This window comes from Dipodomys spectabilis, unplaced genomic scaffold (genome assembly GCF_019054845.1).
Source record: "Dipodomys spectabilis isolate Male_0828 unplaced genomic scaffold, ASM1905484v1 ptg000157l, whole genome shotgun sequence".
Lineage (NCBI taxonomy): Eukaryota > Metazoa > Chordata > Mammalia > Rodentia > Heteromyidae > Dipodomys > Dipodomys spectabilis.
Window position 1 is genome coordinate 4,725,549 of NW_024870834.1, and position 24,250 is coordinate 4,749,798.

Sequence of the window (24,250 nt, forward strand, 5' to 3'; positions counted from 1 at the left end):
AATAATGTTTAGAAGAACCCTTCCCTTACTCTCCAGGCTTCACTCTAAAATATCGGCTAAACTTAATAATTGATCCTTACTTACCTTTCTGCAGAACTTACAGGCATAGGTAAATGCATAAACTGGTCTGAGAGACACTGCCCCAGCCACTGCCCAGCTCAGATCCAGCCCATCCCTTCCAACTGGGGATTCCATTTGAGTTAAGAAATTTGTTAAAGAGGGCCTCACTCCCACCTGGAAGGGACCCTACACCATTATCATGACCATTCCCACCATGGAAAAAGTAGACAGGATTCCTGCCCAGGCAAAAACTGTAAAGGGTGGACTCTGTGCACTTTGGGAGAAACTTGTGGTTTTTATGCTGATGCAACAGGTCTAATACAGGAGAGCCTCTCTATGTGAGACAAAACATAGAAACAAGAAAGCAAAGGTTGGAAAAATTCCCAGAACTTGTTCCAAAAATTGTTTAATTGGTCCCCATGGCTAACAACTCTGATATCTACAGTCATAGGACCCTTAATTCTACTTCTCTTGGATAAAATCATAGATCAATGTCTTCTCAATTATTTTGTAAACTTTGTTCAAAATTGTGTTATTTGGTTAAGCTCATGGTCCTACGGGCCCCAAAGCAATGATTTGATTCCTTGTGCATAAGATCAGTGATTTGAAGAATCAATTATTTGATTCCCTGTGCATAAAACTAGTAGCGAATGAAATACGGTATCGGGTCTAAATAATGCCATCTTGTCCTCACCACCCTCTTGGTGTCTTAATAAATGATGAGGACTTTCACCCAGTTCCCAAAACTCTAGAGGTAAGCTATATAGATCCTTCTTTGAATTGCCGACGTGTCATATTTAGCCCCAAGACAGTTTTGTCCCAGAGAATGCTTGCCCTATGTTGCCCATGATTGTTCCCTGAGATAGTTTGGTTTGTTTATATATATATGACACTTTTGTTAGTTCCCCACTCCAATCAAGTGGTTTTTGCCTTTATCAGCTTTGTGCTAGCTATGTTCAGGGCTGCAAGTTTTGGGGGTACATGAGACCACTTTGCATTTCCAGCTTGGTAATAATGATTCCCAATTCAACCTCTCAAAATGTGGCTTCTCTATCGCGTGATCAAATTCTCATATAACACTCTCACTGAGCTCAACAGGTGGTATTTACTGGAAGCCATCATGGAGCATGTACAAGAACAGGCTTAGACATAAATGAACCCATTACCTCTTCTCACAGCTGTCTGATAAGGTGTTGGTTGACCCCAGGGTGTCTACACCAAGTCCCATCCAGACAGTCTAGAATCAGCTAGATTCCCTGGAATAAGACAGTTGGAGGTAGGGAAGCTGGGTCTCAGGTGAGAGTGGCACTTTGCACACATCATCAGCTTCAGGAAGTGCCTCAGGCTCATTTCTAACATGAAGGCCCCTAGTTCCCTACACACTGGTGCCCCCATCTCCCTCCCATGTTCTCCAAAGTCCCATGGCAAAAGTGTGAAAGGTCAGTGTTACCATCCAGTCCAGGATCCCCTCAGTGAGTCCTTCTCCATCCACCTCCCGCTGAGCTGTTCAGGTCGGTGTTGAGAGCTGCCGGCCAGGCTCAGCATCCCCACTCCACACAGGGGAATAGAAGCACCCGGACGCTGCACTTGGGGGCAGGACCAGAAGGCTGAAACCAGGGACTTGAGCCTTGGCTGGCCTGCTATTCTAGACAGAGCCTGGAAGAGCCTTGCCCTGCACTGCCAGCACACAGTAGGCCCTCAGGGTGAGCACTGAGTAGGGCTGATCTGGTGGGCCTGTTCCTCCTTGTCTTTTCCTCCCAGGCCTGAGCTGTTGTGGGGTCTTCAGTGTGGATCTGATCTCTTCCTGCAGAGGCTGAGGAGCACCCCCCCAGGGCCGGGTCTGTCCCCTCCTCTTTCCCAGCATGGACCCAGCCTCAGGTTCCTTCTTTGGGTCTCAGTCCCTTTGGAGCTCAGCCAGGGCCACAGAGCCAGGCCTTGGCCATGGAAGCTGTGGACAATGACCAGGGTGCCATGACTCCCTGAGGTTCAGGGCCGGGCACTGCTCAGGTGAAGACAGCAGCGTGGGAGGGCAGGTGGCTCAGCAGCTAGCCAGTGGACTTAGTCCCTTAGTCTGTTTGCTTCTTAGTTTTGTGAGATGACCTGAGTTAATATTCACTAGCAGCCTCCCCAGACCCCTCTCCATCCCCTGCTTAAATACAGCCGAGGACAGGGCTGTGTTCCTCAGCCTCTGTCTCCGACACCCCTGGCACAGTGAGCTGTAAGTATGCCCACCCTCGGGGAGAGCTCAATGGGCCCCTGGGTCCCAGCAGGCAGCAGGCCTGGGCCCCAGGGAGGCAGAGGGGATAGGGCTGGCTGCAGCCAGGCGAGGTGGTCATGGTAATGCAGGCCCTGTGGTCCTGCCCTCTTCCCAGGCCTCCCAGTTCCTGGGCAGTCTCCTGGTAAGGCATAGGCATGGCAGGAGATGCCCTGTCCCCAGGCCGGGGAAGCCAAGACTGGGCCACAGCAGTGCCTGGGGTCTAAAGGTGCCTCTTGCTACTGACACCACTTCTGGGATGTGGGGAAGGAGGGGGGAGGAGAGTTGCTCTGTGTACAGATAGGGTAAGGCCAGAGGGGATGCCAGGGGCCCAGGCTCATCCCTATCTCATGAGGAAGACCCTCATGGGGCCTCTGCCTGCAGGCCTCCATGGCTCCCAGGTGCCTGGCCTGTCATGTTTGCCACAGCAGCCCTGTCATTCTTCGTGCAACCAGGCCACCCCCAAGCCTTGCTGTCCATGTCTTCTGATTCCACCTTAGCGTACAGAGAAGATGGAGTGCTAGGTTCTAGAAGTAAATTTCTAGGATAAAGTCCTAGCTCTAAGGTACTTGGCTCTGCCGTGAGTTACTGAACCTGCTTGGGCCTCAGTGCTTCCTCCTAGAAGACTGCACGATGAGAACTTGGATGTCCCAGGGTGAGCGCTGAGGGAGGACTGGATGAAGGAGGCGCACAGGGTGCTCGGGGTGGTGGCAGCGCTGGTGCTCCACGTGAGCTTAGCCTGGGGTCAGGAGGCAGACAGGAAATGTTCTTGTGTGGGGAATGTTTCAGGCTCAGGGGTGGTCCACTGCTCAGCAGGAGCTGGTTTATGCCATGGGGAACGGTGTAGGTATCCAGGAAGCAATTGGCTGGGTCTCGGGTGAGCGTTCACACACAGGGTAGAGGCCTCCGCACGTGTCTGTGCCCGCCTGGTCAGGGTCTTGCTTGTGCTGCTGCTCTTCCTTCAGAGGTTCTCCTCCCACAGTGGAGTCAGGAAGTGAGGCTCAGGGAGGCTCTGCCCAGGGGCCAGCAGTGAGAGGCAGGGCGGGCCCACACCAGCGCTTGTTCAGTGCTGGAATCTATCCCACAAGCCTCCTGGCTGCCCAGGACAGCTGTAGGTAGTTCATCCTTTGCTCCTGGATGGAAATGGTGTGGGATGAGGAAGAGGCACTCCCCTCTCACAAACAACCCCCATGGCACAGAAACCCACTGCAGTGTCTCCAGGGTCTTCTCTGAAATGGTGGCCTCTGGCAGCACACAGGGCTTCACAGCTGCCTTCTCTGCAAGTGGCCTCCCTGGCTTCAGGCCTTGGAGAGTCAGGGGCTCCTGCAGAAGACCAAGGAGAAAGCAGGGCTCAGCACTCTGAGGTTTGAAGGAACTGCCTGGGATGCAAATGATCCTGGCTGTAGCCTGATTTCAGCACAAAGGCCCAATCCTGCCACTCAGTTGTTAATGGGAATATGATCACAAGATAATAGAGAAGTCACATTTTAAGAGGTTGAATCCAGAGTCTTTACTAGAAAGCTGGTAATGGCAGGCAGACTCATGTCCCCCTAAAACTTGCAGCATCCAGTATACTTAATTCTGTTAGGATACCGAACCCTGAGTGTACTAGAGTAAAGAGTGAGCAGAAAACAATCTCCACAGACCACATCAACTCTAATAGAGAGTCGAAGAGGGATGCCATCGTGCCCTGAGGAGAGTCAGGAGACACAAGGTATGGCGCAATGGCAGCAGGGGCCAAGAGGCCTAAATAGGGTCATGGTCAGAGGGCAGGGGCACAGGGCGCTCGAGAGATCAGTCTCGAGTTCATGGTCCAGGTCTGGCAGGTGCGGGAACCTGTTATCAAGTCCCGACCCAATGTGCTTCGAGGAATTCGGGCACCTGTCACCTGGGGGTGGGGATGGGAACTGAATTTCACCTCTAGAGTTTTTAGAAAGTCCCCATCATCCACCAAGATGCCAAGATGGCACCACTTAGACCCAGTATGTATATCTGATTCTCCACTAGTTTTATAATAGGGAACCAAATCATTGATTCTTCAGCAAGAGGGCTGTTTGGGGGCCCTTAGGACCATGAGCTTAACCAAGTAACGCAATTTTGAACAAAGTTTACAAAACAATTGAGAAGACATGGACCTATGGTTATGTCCAAGAGAAGTAGAATTACAGACCCATGTCTGTAGATGTCAGTGTTGTTAGCCATGGGGACCCATCAAACTATTTTTGAAACCATTTCTGGGAATTTGCCCACCTTTGCTTGCTTGTTTCCGTGTTTCACCATAGAGAGACTCTTCTGTATTAGACCTATTGCATCAGAATAAAAACCACAAATTTCTCCCAAAGCTGCACAGACTCCACCCTTTTGAGTTTTTGCCTGGACTGATCCTAGCTGCAACCTGAGGAGTGTCCAGCTGTCAGACTTGGCACAGTATGACCAATACTGGTCAGGAGGCTTTGAACTTCAACATAACCAGCGATCCTTTCCCAGGTCAGACTGGCTAAGGTTTACAAACCTATGCATCACAGAATGTGTCACACAAAGTAGGCTCCAGGGAAGTAGTTGATAGAAAAGGTGAAGAGTCAGTACAATGCATAAGTCTTAGTTTCAGCAGATCTGATGTGGTGTGTACCTTCCTTCCTGTATCAGCAGGATGTAGCGGCTTGTGGTATAGCCAGGCAAGAATCCCGTCTACTTTCACCATGGTGGGAATGGTCATGATGATGGTGTACGGTCCCTTCCAGGTTGGAGTGAGGCCCTCTTTAACAAACATCTTAACCCAGATGGAATCTCCAGGTTGGAGATGGGTTTGATCTGAGCTGGGCTGTGGCAGTGGCAGTGTCTCCCAGACCTGTTTGTACACCTCTTGCTGAGTTGTCTGTAAGTTCTGCAGAAACTTAAATAAGAAAGCATTATTAAGTTATCCTACAGTAGGGGCCTGACTTCAGTGAAATCTATTGCCCAATGTCCCCTGGATTGCTTCCTCTGAGCATGCTGACTTAGGTGGCAGATTGGGGTCAGGAACAGTCAATAAAATATTTAGGGCCTCACTTGATTTAAGGCTGCTTCTTAGGCAGTTGCAGAAGCAAAAATCATGTGATTTTCTTTAACTACTACAGAATCCCCTTTTTGATGCCCTGAATAATGTAGCAAGGTGATGATAACACTTGAAGTTCCAGCAGACATCGAAGCTTGAGTCTGTAACCAAATACATCCATTGTTATGTATTTGCTTAAGGAGTTCATATGCCATATAACCTCCTCCAGGCCAGCAGATGGAATGAAGACAGAGGCCAGGTGATCACACCAGTAGGAAAACAAACCCATTCCACCTAGGTTGTCTGGCAGATTTGCAGGCTTTGTTAAAGTTAGCACCCATCACAAAAATGAGTTATAGTTGTAGGAGTACTGAGAAGAACTGCACAGGGTTCCTTCTATCTAGGTAAAAGTTGACCTGAAGGAACATAAAAGCCATTTTTCTACAGCAGGTTTGTTAGTGCAACCTGTTTAGATCTCCAGTTTGCAGAAGCATTTTTCCTGTCTGACTGGGGGACTTGATCTTTGATCCTCCTGATACATAACTGTTACCAGTGAAGGTTTCCAGCCAGCATTTTAACAGGGACACAAACTCAGATCCATGTTTTCTTGGGAAGTTCTCATTAGCCAAAGAACCTCTTCTTTTGTCTGCATGGATATGTAATACCAAGAAAGCATATTGGAATCTGTATAGACGTTTACTAAGACCTCATTACATGAGTGTGTGAAGTCTATCAGGCCCAACTGCCCAGGTATCCAGAAGAGGGTCCTGACCTACTAACACTCCAGCCTTACCTTCTTTCCTCGACCAGATGGATTCATGTGGCTGGTGCCAGACCAAAATGTACTGCCTTTTAGTGCCTTTAGCAGATACTGGGGGATGGGCTTTTTGTTAACTTTGAACTATCTCCCATTTGACAACCCTAGCATTTTACTACCCACTATAACAACTGACTAATAGGTAAGGGTGTAAGTTATGGCCCCATATGGGCATTAGATAAACATGCTTATGTACTTTTTTCTGATGACCTCCTGGCTTTACTTTTGAAAGGACAAGCACAAAGTGACTCCATTCAGGATCTGGCACCCTCACCTCTTATCTGAGCAGTTTTTTTTTCCCAACTGCCTCTGCATGATCCCTCATTGCCAAGATCCCTAGCTGTCAGGACAAGCTTGTCCGGTGGCTGACTTCTTGCTAGGATAATGTCCCAGTTAGCATTTTTGCTTGCTGCGAGGTTGACATGTCCCAGTTGAATCCTACACTGGATGAGGGTAACTGACAAGTCAAATGATAATATGTACCAATAGCCCCTTTTGTTTCCAATTGGAACAAAAAGGAGACCAATAGAAATAGTTTTAAAGTAGGGCCTACCTGGAACTTATTAAGAATCAAAGTTGAATCTGACCAACTTGTAAGAGTTTCCGTCCTTCTATGGGCCTGACTGTAATTGCTACAAAAGATCAAATCTGTAAAGGCAAAGCTAAGTAGTAGTCATGATGAGAGTTTTGAAACAGCCACTGAGTAAACAATCAAGTTAATTTTTCACTGAATATAGCACTTTAGAATATTAATATTGAAATAGTTGTTATTAAGGTGATCCTTTGTTGTTTTAATGTTTTCCTTTCTCCCCTTTGAAGCAAATATTTAAGATACTTCTTCCCAAATTCTTTTTACCCAAAGGAAAATTTTTTTTCTCAATTCCCTTTCCAAAGCCTTTCCTTTTTTATTAAAAAAATTTTTTTGGTTGGTTGTGGGGCTTGAGTTCTAGACCTGGGCATGTCCCTCAGCTCTTCAGCTCAAGGCTAGAACTATGCCATTTGAGCTACAATACCACTTCCAATTTTATGGTGGTTTATTGGAGGTCAGAGTCTCATGGACTTTCCTGCCCAGGCTGGCTTTGAACCCTGATCCTCAGATCTCAGTCTCCTCAGTAGCTAGGATTACAGACATGAGCCACCTGCATCAGCCTTTCCAAAGCTTTTCTTTCATTCCTAACTTCTTTTTTTTATACTCCTTTGCTGTAAGTTACTTTTTTTTTGTCAGTACTCTGGGCCTGGATGCTGTCCCTCAGCTCTATAGCTCAAAGCTAGCACCTTACCACTTAAACCACAGTGCCACTTCGCCTTTTTTCTGCTTATGTGATGCTGAGGAATCGAACCCAGGGCCTCATGCAGGTGAGGCAAACATTCTATCACTGAGCCAACTTCCTAGCCCTGCTTTAATTTACATTTTTAATAACTTTTAAAACCTTTTAACTAAAGTTCCTTTTAATGCAATGTAACAATCCTTTAAAACATTTGTTAACACCTATATCTGATGACCTTCTTTGCAGTTTGAGTTTAAGACTCCCCATTTTCTCCCTAACTTGGCTGCTGGTCACAAGCAACACAGATACTAGTTTAAAATGAAGTAAAAAAAATGATTTTAGAAAATATCAATACTAAAAACGAAATCACCATACAAAACTGAAAAGACTACTTTTTCTTACCTCATGTTGATAGTTTTTTGTATTAAAATACCAGATTATCTTGAACATATTTACACACACACACACACACACACACACACACACACACACACACTTGTGCATAAAGGTCTTAAAGAGCACTTAGGTTTTAAAAAATGAATATTGACTGTATGTTTTCTGGAATTCTAGTGACAAGATATTTTTTGCTGTTAGCAATATAGAACCATATGGTCAGTGTTAGATAAACAAAAACTTAAAAACAAATACTTTGCCAACAAACAAACAGAATCTCTTACTCTTACTGATAACCAAGACCTGGATGTTTAGGTAACTGTGCTAGCATGTCACATTAGCATACAAATTGGCCTTGAATACTTCATAGATGGGTGGAGGAGTAAGCTTGATGGAAGAGTTGGGGTTGCATGAAACTGAACCTTCATTCTATTTTTCACCCATTTTTAGACTAAAGCATTTTACATATCAATTTACACTAGCATTTCCCCAAATCCCTGGGGGGATACATTGGGAAGCAGTGTGCTTACTATGGGAAGAACCATTTTTCTAGAGACAGAACCAAGTACAGTTGGTGCAGGCACTATAAGAGCAGAGTGAGACAAAGAAAAGCTAGTGCCACCATAGAAAGAGAGACTGCACAGAACATAGATGGACAAACAGACAAAATGACACCAGATGTCTTCCAGAGACCAGATGGATGTCCTTCTCTGGACCACCTAACAAGAAACAATCCCCAAAAACCAAATTCAGGAAGACCAGACAAGTTATCTCACCATGAGTTAACTCAGCACAACTAAACCAAAACGCTCTACTGAGGTCTCAAGCCTTGAGGGCCTGTTGGGAGGGTAGTTATCACATCTCATCCCCTTCCACAACAGTGCAGGAAGATGGATCTCCAGAAACAGAAGCAGAGAAAAAGAGAAACACAGACTTACCTCCAGAGGTCTCAGGCATGTCACCTGCTGTTGGGTGGAGGAAGGGCTGCAGGGCCCTGGAATATCTCTGGTGGCACTTCTACAAAATTTCCCATTCTCTGGCAGCCCTACCACTGAGGCTGTCCACTGGTGGTTAAAGGAACCCAAGTGTCTGCCTTTGGTGCTAGGACCTCTCTGGTGCCTCCAAATGTTATAGAGGAATTTGAACATGAGATACAGAGAAGTCACATTTTGGAAGTCTTTATTAGAAAGCTGGTGACTACAAGCCAACTTATGTCCCCCAAAAAACTTACAGCCTCAGATGCACTTAATACTGTTAGGATACTGAGCCCTGAGCATACCAGAGAAAAGAAAGAGCAGAAAACAGTCTCAATAGACCAAATGAATTTTAATGGAGAGTTGAAGAGGGACACTCTGGTGACCTGAGGAGAGTCAGTAGACAAGGCATGGCACAATGGTGGCAGGGATCAAAGGGCCTAAATAGGGTCTTGGGTAGGGGGCAGACAGGTAGCTAAAGACTTCCAGAAGTCTCTCTAGTTCATGGTTCAGGTCTCATGGGTCTGGAACCTATTGTGCAAGTCCCTCCCCATCTGCTTCTAAGAATTCAGGTGCCTGTCATCTGGGGGTGAGGGTGGGGAAGTGAATTTCACCTCTAATAGTTTTTGGGAAGTCCCCATCATTGACCAAGATGCTAAGATAGCCCCACTTAGACCCAGTATCCATATTTCAGTCTGTGGTCAAGGGCAAGAAAGTCAAGGCTTTGTCCAGCTTTGTCCCTGGTCCTCTGGGTGGTCTTGGCCAGATCCCATCCCTCTCTGGGCCTCAGACCCTTCACTGAAAATAGAGGACAGCAGATAGGACGGGACCAGACCCTGGGAAGGTGGGCACGGGTGTAGTCACCCCAGGTGGAGCAGCCAAAAGGCCACAGGGCTCTGGAATAAATCAGCTGGCGCTTCTCCCATGGAGTTTCCCATTCTCTGGCAGCCCGACCGCTCAGGCTGTCCATCAGTAGTTTCTCCACTTCCCCCCCAGGCCAGCCATGCCTCCTTTCAGCCCAGCAGCCCCAGCAGGGGGCACCACATCTCATATCCTCAAAACATTCCACTCCAGCAAGCTGAGATACCCAACTTTGTCCACAAGGCCCTGGTCATTTAGGCCTCTCTGGGCCCAAGCCATACCACTGAGAACAGGGATGACTAGCTCAGAGCCTGGTGGACCGTAGTGGCCCGGTCCAGGTTAGAAGCCAGGATCACTCAAGGGGTCTTGTGCTCATTCTGTAACAAGACCAGCTCTCTGTGGTTAGTGAGCCCTGTGGAGGGAGGAACTTTCCACAGAGCCACACCAAAGTACAGATGGGCAGTAACAGAAATTAAAGAGAGGTGGGGAAATACAGAACTAAATTTAGCACCATCTCAGCTGGCTAGTTTAAGAGAAATATAAAAATGTATTACACAATATGTGGTCAACTCTTTTGGGATTATTAGAGACTTGAAAGCCAGCAAAAGAAGGAGGAAAAGGAGGAGGAGGAGGAGGAGGAGGAGGAGGAGGAGGAGGAGGAGGAGGAGGAGGACAAGGAGGACGAGGAGGAGGAGGAGGAGGAGAAGGAATGAGGAGGTGGAGGGGAAGGAGGGAGAGTAGGAAAGTGCTAGGAAGGAAACAGCTCTGTGCTTTGCTTCATAGTCTTCCTGTAAAGAAACTTTTACCATATAGACAAAACTGAACTCTCACTTTTTATCAACATTTTCCCTGTAGGTTATCACCGTCCTAATACTAGGGACCCATAGAAGTATTTAATATTAAGACCAAGATGGGGATTTTAGTTGTGTGAAAATAGTAAATGGTGGGCTACAGGCAATTCTCTGTCCCTCTTACCTCTGTTTCCCCATTGTAAAGAGAGCAGATTATAGCCAGGTAGTGGCAACTCATGCCTGCAAACTGAAGACCTGAGGATCCCACTCCAAGGCTATTCCATTCCAGAAAATTCGACAATTTTATCTAGACTTAACCACCAAAAAATTCTGGAGATGGAGCTGTGGATCAAGTGGTTAGTGCATCAGTGCACAGCAAAAAGAAAGAAAGGAAGAAAGGATGAAAGGAAAAAAGAAAGAAAGAAAGAAAGAAAGAAAGAAGGAAGGATGGAAGGAAGGAAGGAAGGAAAGGAGGGAAGAAGGAAGGGGAAGGAAGGAAGAAGAAAATGCTAAGGGACAGTGCCCAGACCCTGTGTTCAAGTACCAGGACTGGTACCAAAAAATAAAAGTGTATGAGCCGGGCACTGGTGGCTCATGCGTATAATCCTAGCTACTCAGGAAGTTGAGATCTGAGGATCTCAGTTCAAAGCTAGCCTGGGCAGGAAACTCCTTGAGATTCTTATCTCCAATTAACCACCAGAAAACTGGAAGTGGTGTTGTGGCTCAAGTGGTAGAGCACTAGCCTTGAGCTAAAGAGCTTAGGGACAGCACCCAGGCCCAGGGTTCAAGCCCCACACCAACCAAGAAAAAAAGGGTATGTGTGTGTATAGGTGTGTATATGTTTGTCGGGGGGAGGGATAGAGACAGAGAAAGAGAGAGAGCGCAAGTCATATATATGTGGGTGCAGTCTGTGATTCAGGACGTGTTTGTATCTGAAGCAGAGGGAGTTTGTGGGACAAAGCTGACTGTGCTCCTGGTTGTGACCTTGACTGTGACCTTCCCAAGGCAGAGTTTGCTCTCAAAGGCTCAGCCACAGGCCATGCCACTCCTGAATGCCTCATCCCAGTTATGAGACACACTTCCTTCTCCTGACTGCCCCTGCTGGTGGGTGTTCACCCATACCAGCCCCTGACACCAACCATAGCAGCCCTCCTGTGAAGATCTGGCTGAGTGCTCCCAGCTGGCCCCCTGGACACAGAGGCAGAAGGAGGACCAGGGAGTTTCCAGGACTGGTCCTGGATCAGCTTCCTCCTGTTTAAGCACAGGACAGTGTCAGGTTCCCCACAAGGCTGTGACAAGCATGGAGAACTCCAGTGTGATAGGGAAACAGAGTGGGGCAGGTAGCACTACTGCACATTGTCTATAGCTTGCCTCATCTTTGCTCAGTGGTGATAATGAGACCCAGGCAGGCTCCATCCAATGTCTGATGCACCGAGGTGCTCTTGGATGGTGTCAAGGAGCCGATGGGGTGATTGTGGCCCTTCCTTGGGGCTGAGTTCTTTTCTCTGTCCTGCAGGACAATGCCGTCCTCTTTCTCCTGGGGCTTCCTGCTGCTGGCCAGCCTGTGCTGCTTGTTCCCCGGCTGCCTGACTGAAGATGTTCAGGAGACTGCTGCTTCCCAGCAGGACCAGGAACACCCAGCCTTTCACAGGATTGCCTTGAAGTTGGACATGTTTGCCTTCTGCCTGTACTGGAATCTGTTCGAGCAACCCAACATAACAGATTTCTTCTTCTCTCCTGTGAACATCGCCGCGGCCTTGGCCATGCTCTCCCTGGGCACCAAGGATGCCACCCACTCTGAGATCCTGAGGGGCCTGGGCTTCAACATCACAGAGATGCCAGAGGCAGATGTCCACGCAGGCTTCCAGAGCCTCCTCCACACCCTCAACAGGCCCAGCAACCAGCTCGAGCTGACCACGGGCAGCAGCCTATTCATCAACGAGAGCCTGAAGCTCCTGGAGCCATTTTCAATGGATGTGAAGAACCTGTACCAGTCAGAGGCCTTCACCATTGACTTCACTGACCCCGAAGAAGCCAAGAAGCAGATCAACCAATACATGGAGAAGGGAACCCAGGGGAAAATTGTGGATCTGGTGAAAGACCTGGACAAAGACACTGTGCTTGCCCTGGCGAATTACATTCTCTTTAAAGGTAAGGCTGCACAGCCAGCCCAGCTGGTTCCCATGGAAACATACCAGTCAGTGCCCCCAAAGGGTTAATTGGGAGGCCGATTCACAGAGGAGAAGAGGCTCAGTGAGCAGGTGCCAAAATATGACTGGTAATCCAAACTCTCTTTGTAATGCTCCTCTTAATAATCATATATGCAAATGCAGGTGTCCCCTGATCAGCCAGGAGGGCACCCTCCCATGTGACACAGAAATTCCATGTCTCCTCTTGTAGTAACTCAGTCCCCAGGGTGGTCAGGATGGCTAAGCCCAGGTCTCCTGTGCTTGACGCAGCTGAGCTCCAAGTCTCAACACAGACACCAGGGTCTCCTGGATCTCCTGCCCTCCCTTAATCTAAGCCCAGCCACCTGTGTTCCCATCCAATCCAGGCAAATGGGAGAAATTCAATGCGACGGATGTCAGAGTCAAGGCGAATCCCCAGGTTAAACTGAAGACACAGTTCCTGTATGGCGTAATGCAAATGCATTATTGCAACACGCTGTCCACCTGGGTGATGCTGACGGACTCCCTGGGTGATACTGCCACCGTCATCATCATGATGACAGGAAACAACGTGCAACGACTCATGGCCATGCTCCTCGTGGACAGTATTGACAAGTGTCTGAAGAGCACCAACGGAAGGTGACACCTCAGTCAGGGACCAGCCCCCAGCCTACAAGAGCACAGACCTCTTAGCCATGTCAGGGATGGTTGAACTCTCAGGACAGGACAAGGGAGGTATTGCCAGCCCTTGGCCCTAGCTAAGGGTGTGACCTTGTGCTGAAAGACAAAGCCAGTGCTCAGTTCAGGGAGAAGCAGCAGGGACCTGGGAAGAGACAGTGCCAAGAGTGGGAAGCCCAGGGCTGGGAAGGTGGCTCAGTGGTAGAGCGCTTGCCTTGCATGCACAAGGCTTTGGGTTCGATTTCTCAGCACCACATAAGCAGAAAAAGCCAGAGTAGCACTGTGGCTCAAATGGTAGAGCACTTGCCTTGAGCTGAAGAGCTGAGGGATAGTGCCCAGGCCCAGAGTTCAGGCCACATGACTGAAGAAAAAAAAAAAAAAAACAAGAGTGAGAAGCCTGTGCTCTGTTCAGAGACGTCCTCCCCAGAGGACAGACCTTCCCCAGACCCACTGTCCAGTGCAGGGGCAGCATAGCAGAACAGGCCACAGCACCAAGGTCTGTGATGGGTTGAACTCTGGCACAGTGGACAGTGGACTAAGGCAGAGAGTCCGGGATGGCCATGGGAATGTCTGGCTGCAAAGGCCCAGAACATGGAAGGCCAGCAGGAGACAGTGCTGGACACTCAGGCAGGAGGCTCCACGGCTCTGACCCCAGACCAGTGGTTTATCCACTCCTAGGTGTCCATCACCCTAGAGCCTGGCCCTCGGGTCAGCACACACTGGTGCATCAGCAGTGAACAGGGCCTGCTGCACGGAAGAGTGGTGAACGCTGTGAGACACAGAAGCACAGCAGACACAAGGCAAGGCCGACCTTGAGCAGAGGGGTCACCACTGCCTCAGAACCCGTTGTAGGGTCTGAGGGCCAGTAACTAACAGAGGCCCAGCCTTCAGCATTGGGGATCATTTTCTCTCCTAGATGAGAGGTGGACAGCACTCCGCTGTTTGTGCACAGGTCCCCAGGATATGAAGTTCAGGAATGTCCCTGGCAGAGGACACAGGTCAGGATGGCCCTGACTCTAAGACATGAGGACTCCACTGGCACTGGGCATAGAAGAAACAAGATTGTAACACACTAAGGAGCTTCTATCCTGCTGTGGATGGAGCATGGGCACTGTGGGTAGAAAAGCCGGAAAAGAAGCCAGCCTCCCATGGCATTCCTGGCACATTGGGAGAGATGCTGAAATCCTCCTTTGTGATCTTTCCCTCATGGCAGAATTGAACAAATGCGCTTGCCCAAACTGTCCATCTCTGGAACCTATGACCTGGAGCCGGTCCTGAGCGCGCTGGGCATCTCCACGGTCTTCAGCAATGGTGCTGACCTTTCCAAGGTCACCAAGGATGCCCCACTGAAGCCCTCCAAGGTGAGGTCACCCGATGAGGGCATTTTCCCAGGTGGCTTATGGGTGTTAAGTGGATCTTGGGGTTCATAGCTGGGGCACAGGGCTGAGGAAGGGGCCACATCACCACTAAGGTCCAGGCTGAGCTCTGAGGGCTCGTGAGAGGGCGGGTGCAGGAGACATGGTGGGAAAGGCGGCCTCCCATTTGGCTCATGTGGTGGGAAACTGCTCAGAGGTGTCTCTCAGACCCTCACTCTCTTCTTCATCCAGAGCCCAGGAGTCCTGGGGCTCATTTCTCCACTCAGTTTAGAATTATTGACCTCAGAGAATGTTCTAGAGTTTTCCACAGGCACCATCTAGAAGGGCTGTTTCACTACCAAATCTAAATTAGAAACATCAGCTCCTCCCAAAGCCTTTTTTTTGTTCATAAAAGAGAAAATACCGAAGGACATGAGTGCATCACGTCTGCACACGGTGGGAACAGGGTCCTGTGAAGGTCACCTTCAGACCTGTCCAACGAGCTCCCAGCATTCAATGAGGGGGAGCCACGTGCAGGAGACATGGAGTGCAGGGCGTCTCCACTCTGAGCTCCGGGTGGGAGAGACGAAGGGAGCAGCCAGGTGAAGCTAGGGTTGGACAGACAGAGGCCTGTGCGGCCAGTGGTGAGGGTGGGTGGGCAGCAGGACTTTCCTGCTGAGACGCGCTAGGGAGGCCGTCCCTGGAGCTGTCGGCAGCGTGGGTCTGGGCTGGGTGGTGTGCAGAGCTTGAGAGCACAGGTCAGAAGCCATCTGCACATCTCTCCTGCAGGCTGTGCACAAGGCTGTGCTGACCCTGGACGAGAAAGGAATCGAGGCCGCAGCGGCCACCTTCTCAGAAGCCATTCCCTCGTCTCTTCCCCCTGAGGTGAATAATTCCCTGCCATTCTTAATTACAATCTATGATAAAAAGACTAAGATTCCTCTCTTCCTGGGCAAATTTTCATACCCTCCACTGCTGTGACCTCTCTAAGCAGGTCCTTCCTTGATGGCATTAAACACAGGCCAAGCTGATCCAGGCCTCATTCAGCATAACCTTTGCATCTGTCACGATGTGGTCTCTGTGTCGTCCTTTGCACCCGAGAGCTTGTGTGGACTCCAGGTCCCCAGTCCCTCACTGTCCTTCACATTCACGAGTCCCTGGGCTGGGCAGGCAGGACTGGCACAGGACCATGTCAGAGACCTCAGTCCATGGCCCTGAATCCATCTAACCCTAGAACTGCATTTAATCTGGGAATTCTGGGGTCCTCTGGCTCAGACACCAGCGTTAGGCCCAGGATCCACCACGTCCCAAGTCCCTGTGGGAGTGCTCCCCACACCCACTCCCTCCCCACAGCCACTCCCACAGAGATGGCTGTGCCACCCAATGCCACCCTCTGTTCCCAGAGCCTCCAGCCCAGCCTTGGTGTCCATGCTCCTGTCCAGCCCTGGCATCAGCGGCTGTCTCTCCTGCCCCTGAATTGGAGAAGACCCTATTCCCTCTCCTCCCCTTGTCAGCTCAGTCCTGGCCTGGACTCCACATCTGTTAAGCATAGCCCAGGGAGGTGGGCAGAGCCTTCACTCAGCTCTGTCCTTGTGATCCAACTGGTGACACTCAGCTACTGAGGCTCTCACCTCTTCTCCCCTATGGCCTCTATCATGGCCACTGTCATACTACCAGCTAACTCAAGTCCCACTTGCCAGACAGTTACCAATGGGGGCACATCGGCCATGGAAATGGCTGAGGACTGATAAGCCTCTAACAAGAAGAGAATCAGGGGATGGGAATAATTGAATTATTATTCAGTCTTTTACAGGAAGGAAGGCAGCAAAGGTTGGGTTATTGTTCTTATTTCAGGATAGAATTGTTCATTGCCATTGGACTGTTTGCTAGGGACTTCATTCTGTCTTCTATCTGGGAACAAACAACTGAGGGTGGAGTGCCCAACCAAGGCCATTGTGTGTGTGTGTGTGTGTGTGTGTGTGTGTGTGTGTGTGTGTGTGTGTCCGTGTCCGTGTCTGTGTCCGTGTCTGTGAATGTATAGGTGTGGTTGTAAGTGCATACTTGCCTGCTGTGTGTGTGTATAGGCGAAGGGGTGAACAACAAGGAAAAAATAGGTCAGCTTTTTAAAGAACTTTAACTGCTATAGTTGTCTTTCCATAGAGCCTTTTAGAAATAAAAGGGAATGTCCAGGCTCCACCTTTCAAACTCTTTCAAAGCCTCAGAATACTTCATTCCCAGATAGTTGTATTCAAGTGCAGTTAAAAACAAACAAACAAAAAACAAACAGCTCCTGCCCTGGAGGCCAGCAGAAGGCCTGATTTCACCAAGCTCATTTAGAAGCACTGCTCATTTCACCAAGCTCATTTATAACTAGTCATTTTGAAGACAACAGCACTGAGGCACAGTGAGATTAAATGCAGCTCATTGCAATGCAAAGACACACCGGGACATGGGCAGTGCTCCTGCAGGTGCTGCTGGCTTTGCAGCCTGAGAGGACTCAGGAGTCCCAGCCTGGTCAGGTTCAACTGTCTTCCTGACAAAGGGCACTCATTGTCATGAGGCAAACCCACTGGGGTAGGGAAGGAAGAGAAACGGAGAGGCAGAAGGGAGAATGAGGTAAGGGCTGGGGTTGCTCTGGAGGCAGGTAGGACTGCGGGCCCAGATGTGGTCCTACTCCATCTCCCCAGTGTACTGCAGATGTAACCTTTGCCATGGAAACCCTGGCTTCACAGCAGCCCTCTCTGTCTCCTCTTCTCTGTGTCCCACAAGGCGGTGATTGACATGAATGAGAAAGGAACGGAGGCAGGGGCCGCCTCCGGCCTCCTCTCCCAGCCCTCGCCTCTGAATGTGACCTGGACACCACATGCCCACTTCAGCAGGCCTTTCTTGCTGCTCCTTTGGGAGGTGACCACCCAGAGTCTACTCTTTCTGGGGAAAGTGGTCAACCCGGCTGCAGGGTGACTGTGATGAGGGCCAGGGGTGTCTTTTCTACCCAACTGAACAGAAAAGCCAGCCCCCACCTGTGTGGCGGGACCCTTGCAGGCCAGAGCATAGTGTTCCGATTCTAATAAAGCTGGCATTGGGTCTGTGAGCACGGAGGATCTGCGCTGAGGAGGAGGGCGCTCCCCAGAGCCGCTTCTAGCCATTCGCCCCAGCACCACCTCACCCCTGGCACTAGATGAGACGAGGAAACACTCATGACCCAGCCCCCTCTTGCAGATATCTGCTGAGTGTCCTTTGAGTAAGGGACACTGTAAAGACACCAGGGACCTGAGGACAAATGAGCGAATGCACTCTTCTATGGTGTCATCACCAAGACGTTGAGAACTGGATCACTGTGCTGGGTCAGACGAGTGCAGTCCTAGGGCAGCTAAGGCAAACGAGAAAAGAGCATCAGAGCATCAGAGCTGAGCCACTCCAAAACCAAGGGAAGTGTGAGGCCAGAAGGGTGATAAACGTAGGACAGAATGTGGCTGGTGGGTGCATTTGGGCTGTGTTCTGTGGAGATGGAGCCCCCTTCAGAAAACAGAAGTTCAGCACCCCCACACAGGCATCTGTAATGAGTCAGGGCACGGGTGCCAACTTAGTCATGTCCCATATGCACGCATCTGACACCTCACATGCACCTGAAATCTCCCCTGTGAAAATGACCCCGGGAGCAAAGGGTTGCTAGCTGTATGCTGGATCTTTGAGCATGGAGAGGAGATGATTTTATTCACTGAGTGTTCAAAACCAGGATGTTCTTCAGATTCTAATAGAACAGGAATCTGGAAGCAGACATGCTCTACTCCAGTTCAGACTCCAATCTCTCTAGCAGTTCTCCAATGGCAGTACGCATAAGAACTGTGTGCTAAAAGAACATGGATGAGCAAGGTTGGTGATTGTTGGCTGTGACTTTGAACCAAGATCCTTCACGAAACCCTGTGCACTTGAGTAGGGGTCCTTGCTGCGACAGACCAGCTCGGCCGGAGCACTGGGACCAACGAGACAGGGATCTCGGGATAGGTGGGCAAGGAGTCGGCGAAGTGACAAACAGACACAGACTCAAATGATTTGCATCTGAGTGCATTTTTATTGAGGAGAATTAACATTTTTATACATAGATTTTTTGTGACATAGATTTTTTGTTTATTTAAGCACGTAATCAATTTTTTAAAAAGGCAAAGCATTGATGAATTACATGAAAATTGATGACTATCCCACCAATTGTTTGAGCTAAGTGGTGCGAAACAAGTCTAGCATATTGTTTAATAGAATGCGTCATCTATCCAGCCTTTTTATGTTTAATAATTAAACCTAAGGCAGGGCTGTACTTATATTGTACTCTTTTTATTTTTTCATATATTTTCAAGTCCCTTTGAAACCATCCTAAAAACCACTTTTAGGTTAAGTCAGGCATTCTTCATTTCCTATTATTTTAATCCCAATATTTATACACATAAATTTCTAATTGTTGTTTTAAACTATCTTATTGTTGTTTAAATAATAAACACCATAATAATCTAGATCTACCTAATCTTTGTACAAAATCTAATGAGTTTCAAAATACTCTTTTTTTTTCTTTTACATTTATCCAACTACTTTTATCTTTATAAGCTCCTGTATAAGGAAATAGTTCATCAGTTGGTTCAGGAAATATGATGTCACTAACTTTATATTTTGTGTGAAACCACCATCTATTCCCTATAACGTAAGTTGGACTAAACTTAATCATAACTGTTGGGGGAATCTTTTTTTTTTTTTATAATCAGAGGTCCCTTTTTTTTAGAACTCTCTGAACTACTGGGATAACTCCTTCTAACTTAGTTTAATTCATTGATTTTGTCTGTTGTGACATATCTGGAAATTTTAAGTTTCTATATTTACTATGCGTGAGCCGCAAAACTGCTTGTGAAGTTGTAGGAGTTTTTGGAGGCAGCATCACATCAGATGACAGATTGATTGGGGCATTGCCCACATTTAATCTTTGGTCCCAGTCTTTATTATTTAGAGAAGCCGTCTCTATTGGACTGGAAAGATACAACATGCTCTGTTTGCGGATCAATAGAAAAATAGCCATAACGAGAATAAAGGCATCGAATGTACAGCCAAGATTATAGTAAGAATAAAGGTAGAGGCTATAAAGGTGCAGCCAAGTGTATGGGAAGCCTTGAACCAACACCTCCTTCCTGCAGGCATGCTTCCTTGAAGCTCTTTGTCTAAAGTGTCTCTCACGCAGACTCCGCAGGAGGTGGCGTGGCACCTTAACATAAACCAGGGACCCAAGAATCCTATTGCTCTAAAGTCCAAACGCAAACATTGGGTCTTAACACCAAGATGTGATCCCACACAAAAGCCAGTGGCAGGTGGGAGATGAGGGGAGGTAAGGAGAGGGAGATGTGGGAGAAAACAGAAAGAGATTATGGTTACCCCACACCCACACTGCAGGAGCTGTGGTCCAGGTGAGAAAGAAAGCTCTCCCCAGGGATCTAGACAGACAGACCTACTAATGATGTCAGGAAGCAATTAGCCAACTGCACGTCACCCAGAGATGGGGCAGAGACTTGCACTGACATTTTAACCCTCTGAGTCTGTAAAGTTCCCAAATCTGTGTTGCTAGCACAGCTGTGGGCCAGTAGTGTGACTGTCTACAAATGATGAAATAACACCAGGGTGGCCGGGTCTGGGAAGTGCCTTGGCTTCCACATGCCCGTTACAGAGTTATTAACGAAACAACATTGAAACTCAGATTCTGCCATCTGCCTTCCCAGCCTCATATCGAAGAGGAGGCATGCTCCTCACAGCCATTCAAATCCAGATAACAGGAATCCTCACCTACCTTTTACCACACACCTTTTACCTGGAGAGAAGCCTTGAGAGGAAAAGATGTCGGCCTTCCCCAGAGTCAGGCGCCCTCTGCTGGGTACAGAGCGGCATTGACCTATCCCTCTCCCTGTAGACTGAGTTTTAAAAAGGCTTAAAATAGTCAGATATAACACAAAGCATCTGTAACCCTAGCTACTACTCAGGAGGCTGAGATCCAAGGATCACAGTTCGAAGCCAGCTCAGGCATAAAGGTCTGTGAGACTCTTATTTCCAATAAACTACTCAGAAAAAGCTGTGGATGAAGTGGTAGAGTGCTAGCTTTGAGCCAAAGAAGCTCAGAATCAGCTCCCAGTCCCTGAGTTCAAGTCCTAGGAGACACACACACACACACACACACATGCGATTTTATTTTATACTAGAAGTATACAAACATGTTGCCATTTACTTAATATTTAAACTATCAGGGTTATTCTGTGGTTTTACTTACTCTATCTGGAGCCCAGAGAGGCATACTTTTTTTCGATGGATTAGAAGGAAGACAGTTACATGATGCTGCAGAATAGGCCAGCCAGCATCATGGCAGAGGGAGGAGTATTCAGAAGGAAGTTGTGAGCTAGACCCTTGTGTCTATGACATGAACAAACCCTAAGGAGCTTCTTGGGGAATTAGACACGTGGCTCAGTTGTCCCAGTGTCCAGGTGGGCATGCAACCTCTTGCCACACTGTGGGAGAGGCCCCAGCTGATCCCAGAGGTAGGGTGGGCCCAGCGAGGCCTGGCCCAGAACTGCGCAGCTGGCTGTCTCTTGTTTGGAACCACTAATGTGGAAGGAAGGTGTCATGCAGCAAAAGGTAACTGAGGCAGTGGTGGGTTTGCCTGGAGAAGGCTGCGCCGAGATCACACGACACATTGCCATTCCTGAGTGCCAGGTCCTGGCACCTCACTGTTCTCCCCAAGGTCTGAGGGAACAAGTGTTGGGGTACCTACTGGGGTTCAGGGACCCTGCAGGCCTAAAGGGTTCTGGAACTGGGAATGATAGAATTGCATATGAGCTGAATGCTGATGGCTCACACCTGTAACCCTAGCTACTCAGGTGGCTGGGATCTGAGGACCATGGTTTGAAGCCAGCCAGACAGGAAAGCCACCAAAAATTGGGAAGTGGATTTGTGGCTTAAGAAGTAGAGCACTACCCTTGAACAAAAACACACAGGGACAGTGCCCAGGCCCTGAGTTCAAGCCCTAAGACAGCACACACAAAAAAATGAGGTGTGGATCTTGGTGAAGGTAATCCACTCAGTGTCCCACAACCCTGGAAGCAGAGAGAAGAACCAGTTCGCTGGTTCAGCACCAACTTAGTGGTCCTGGTGGGTCCAGGAGCTGAGTTCCTCAGGCTGGTTCAGTCATGAAGGGTGTGCTTTAAGGACAGGGCCGTGTAAAGGAGGGCAGCTTCTCGATCCACCCTACAAAATCTGCTCGTGTTAACGTTTAATAACAACAAATAGTAACAGATAGGGGCTGGGAAGGTGGCTTAGTGGTAGAGTGCTTGCCTAGCATGCACCAAGCTTGGGTTTGATTCCTCAGCACCACATAAACAGAAAGAGTAACAGATACTTATGAGAATGGACATCAGAACACTGGTAACAGCAAACAAGGCGAGGATGAGTGAAGCCACCATTTCCAGTGGGGTGCAAACTGGTACAGTCACCTTAGGGACAGTTTGGCAATCATCAGGGTCCCTGAGAGACCAGGCAGAGACTTCTGTGTGAATCAAGCCCAGGACTCCATGCATGCTAAGATGCCTCTACCACTGAGCTCTGCACTGTTTCCTAGGGTTGCCAGTCCCACAGCATGGCATTCTATCCACTTCATCTCATATTTTATGTTCCAATATTCTCCATAGAGGAGGCTCGGGAGGGTCCTTCATAGAGGAAATGATTGTTTCCAATATCCTGGAATTTAAAAAAGAGAAAGGTTAAAAAAAAACTCTGCCTGTGGGTCATGAAAATTATAAGAAGAATGAGAATTCCAATGGCTTTTCCTCCACTTCTAATAATTTGGGAAGTAGTTGGAAATAACTCAGAACCACTAAGAATTCTGGGAATCATATTGCTTCAACTTTTCAGTGTCTGCCTTGTGACTTGCAGAGCTGAGCAATGATTTGGGACATAGCTCTAACTGTGATCTTTATAGTTCATTAGTCTGAGTGCCACAGAAGCTGTTACCACAGGTAGGGTGTGTATGGGGACCGTTTTGCCATTATTTCTGGAAAACTGACTGTCACATACTCATCAGCCCAAGAAAGCCCCTCTATGCCCTCCCATTGTCCTCCAACTTTTCATTCTAATGTTAATTTGTGTCACTAGGTCTATCAATTAGAAACAGCAGAAATCTGTCTGTCTGTCTGTTGTCTAGATGTTAAATCCAATCTCGACTACTCTCTGAGTGACTTAAGTGAATTATTTAAACTAAGCCTCAGTTGCCCTATGGCAAAATGGGGATATGAATATTTTTGTTTTGTCTGAATACCTGTCTCCTAAGTGTGCTAACTTTGCACACACTTTGCACGTACCAACCCATGGAACCATACCATAACCTTTAACACATTTGCAATCAGCACCTTTCTTTTACACATAAAAGAACGGCAGCACTGAACTATTCAGGAACTTATAGCTGTAATTTGGGTTCTTGAAAACCCCACTCTGAGACTTTACACAAATAGGCTATTAGGGAATGCTCTCTGGAACTGGTGTGAAGCAGCAAGCAAACCAGGCTTGGACAGATAAAGAATTTCAGTGTAAACTACAATGGCTGAATGCTAGGCCCTGCAAGGATGTTCAACCAGGAAAATGGAAGTCACTGATTTCTGGAGAATTCTGTTTATTCTTGCCCAGCCATTTCACTATGATTTAATTACTACCTGCCTATCTTTAAAATAAGTTTGAAAGGCAAAAGGAGAGGGATGTGATATTTGTCAAGTTAGTGTTTCATAATTAGAAACTTGCTCAATCCTCATCATGGCCCCAGGAATAGGGAGTCGGGGTCCCCACCTCCAGTCCACAGGGAAAAGACCCACTTCTGGTCCCAGGGTCTCAGTATGGCAGATCCAAGAGGTGTCCAACATCTGTCTGAATTTGTCTCCACTGTAGTCAGGAAAGCAGGAGAGGGAAGGCCCAGAAGAGAGCCACTCCTTTTCCAAAGAAGCATACTTCACCCTATAACTAGCATTTCACCCAAGAGAAAAAAAATGCATTCATGTATGCAAAGACTTGCACACTAAAATGCACAAATACTCTTGGAAGCTTCAGTCAGAACAGTCTAAATGAGACCCAACCCAGCTGCCCATCAATAGAGAACTGGATGTGGGATCCCACCCATAGATCAGGCCTCAGCAAAAGCAGAGAGAATTCTGAGGCATACGATCATTACGTGAGCCACAATAACACCATGCAGGATGAAGTAGCCAGACATAAAAAGCACATGCTAGCCACCCAACTTGTTTGTGTTTAATAAGTGACACAGCCACTGTTTGCAGAGTAGCCTCGGGTTATGGACATAGGGCCTTGGACAGAGGATTGTTCCCGACCTTGCTCAGCGTGCGGGTGTACTAATGTACACCAGTGTAGAAACGCATTGGACAACACTTTTAGGATTTGGACTTCTACCATATGTATACCTAAGTTAAGATCAAGCAATATGAAGTAAAGGAAGTAAAGAGACCCTGGCATGTAGAAATGTGGCAGGGGCGGTGTGGAGAGGCACAAGGTCTTCCTGCAGGCTGATCTTCTATGCCCCCT

The 24,250-nt window shown here is 48.1% G+C and overlaps 1 protein-coding gene across 1 annotated transcript; it reads left to right on the forward strand.

The window, feature by feature from the left end:
- The first annotated feature begins 2,191 nt into the window (after positions 1-2,191).
- On the forward strand, positions 2,192-15,669 carry LOC122118789 (alpha-1-antitrypsin-like). The gene is made up of 5 exons (XM_042692739.1): positions 2,192-2,278; positions 11,969-12,603; positions 13,007-13,259; positions 14,512-14,659; positions 15,443-15,669. Exons 2-5 carry the CDS (start codon positions 11,973-11,975, stop codon positions 15,632-15,634), a joined length of 1,224 nt encoding a protein of 407 aa, XP_042548673.1. The 5' UTR covers positions 2,192-2,278; positions 11,969-11,972; the 3' UTR covers positions 15,635-15,669.
- The last annotated feature ends 8,581 nt before the right edge of the window (positions 15,670-24,250 follow it).

Bases quoted from the DNA above. Each gene is read 5' to 3' on its own strand.
- LOC122118789 (XM_042692739.1), top strand. From the start codon at position 11,973: ATGCCGTCCTCTTTCTCCTGGGGCTTCCTGCTGCTGGCCAGCCTGTGC. The intron at 12,604-13,006 runs GTAAGGCTGCAC...CATCCAATCCAG, and splicing joins GAATTACATTCTCTTTAAAG to GCAAATGGGAGAAATTCAAT. The intron at 14,660-15,442 runs GTGAGGTCACCC...TCTCTCCTGCAG, and splicing joins CCCCACTGAAGCCCTCCAAG to GCTGTGCACAAGGCTGTGCT.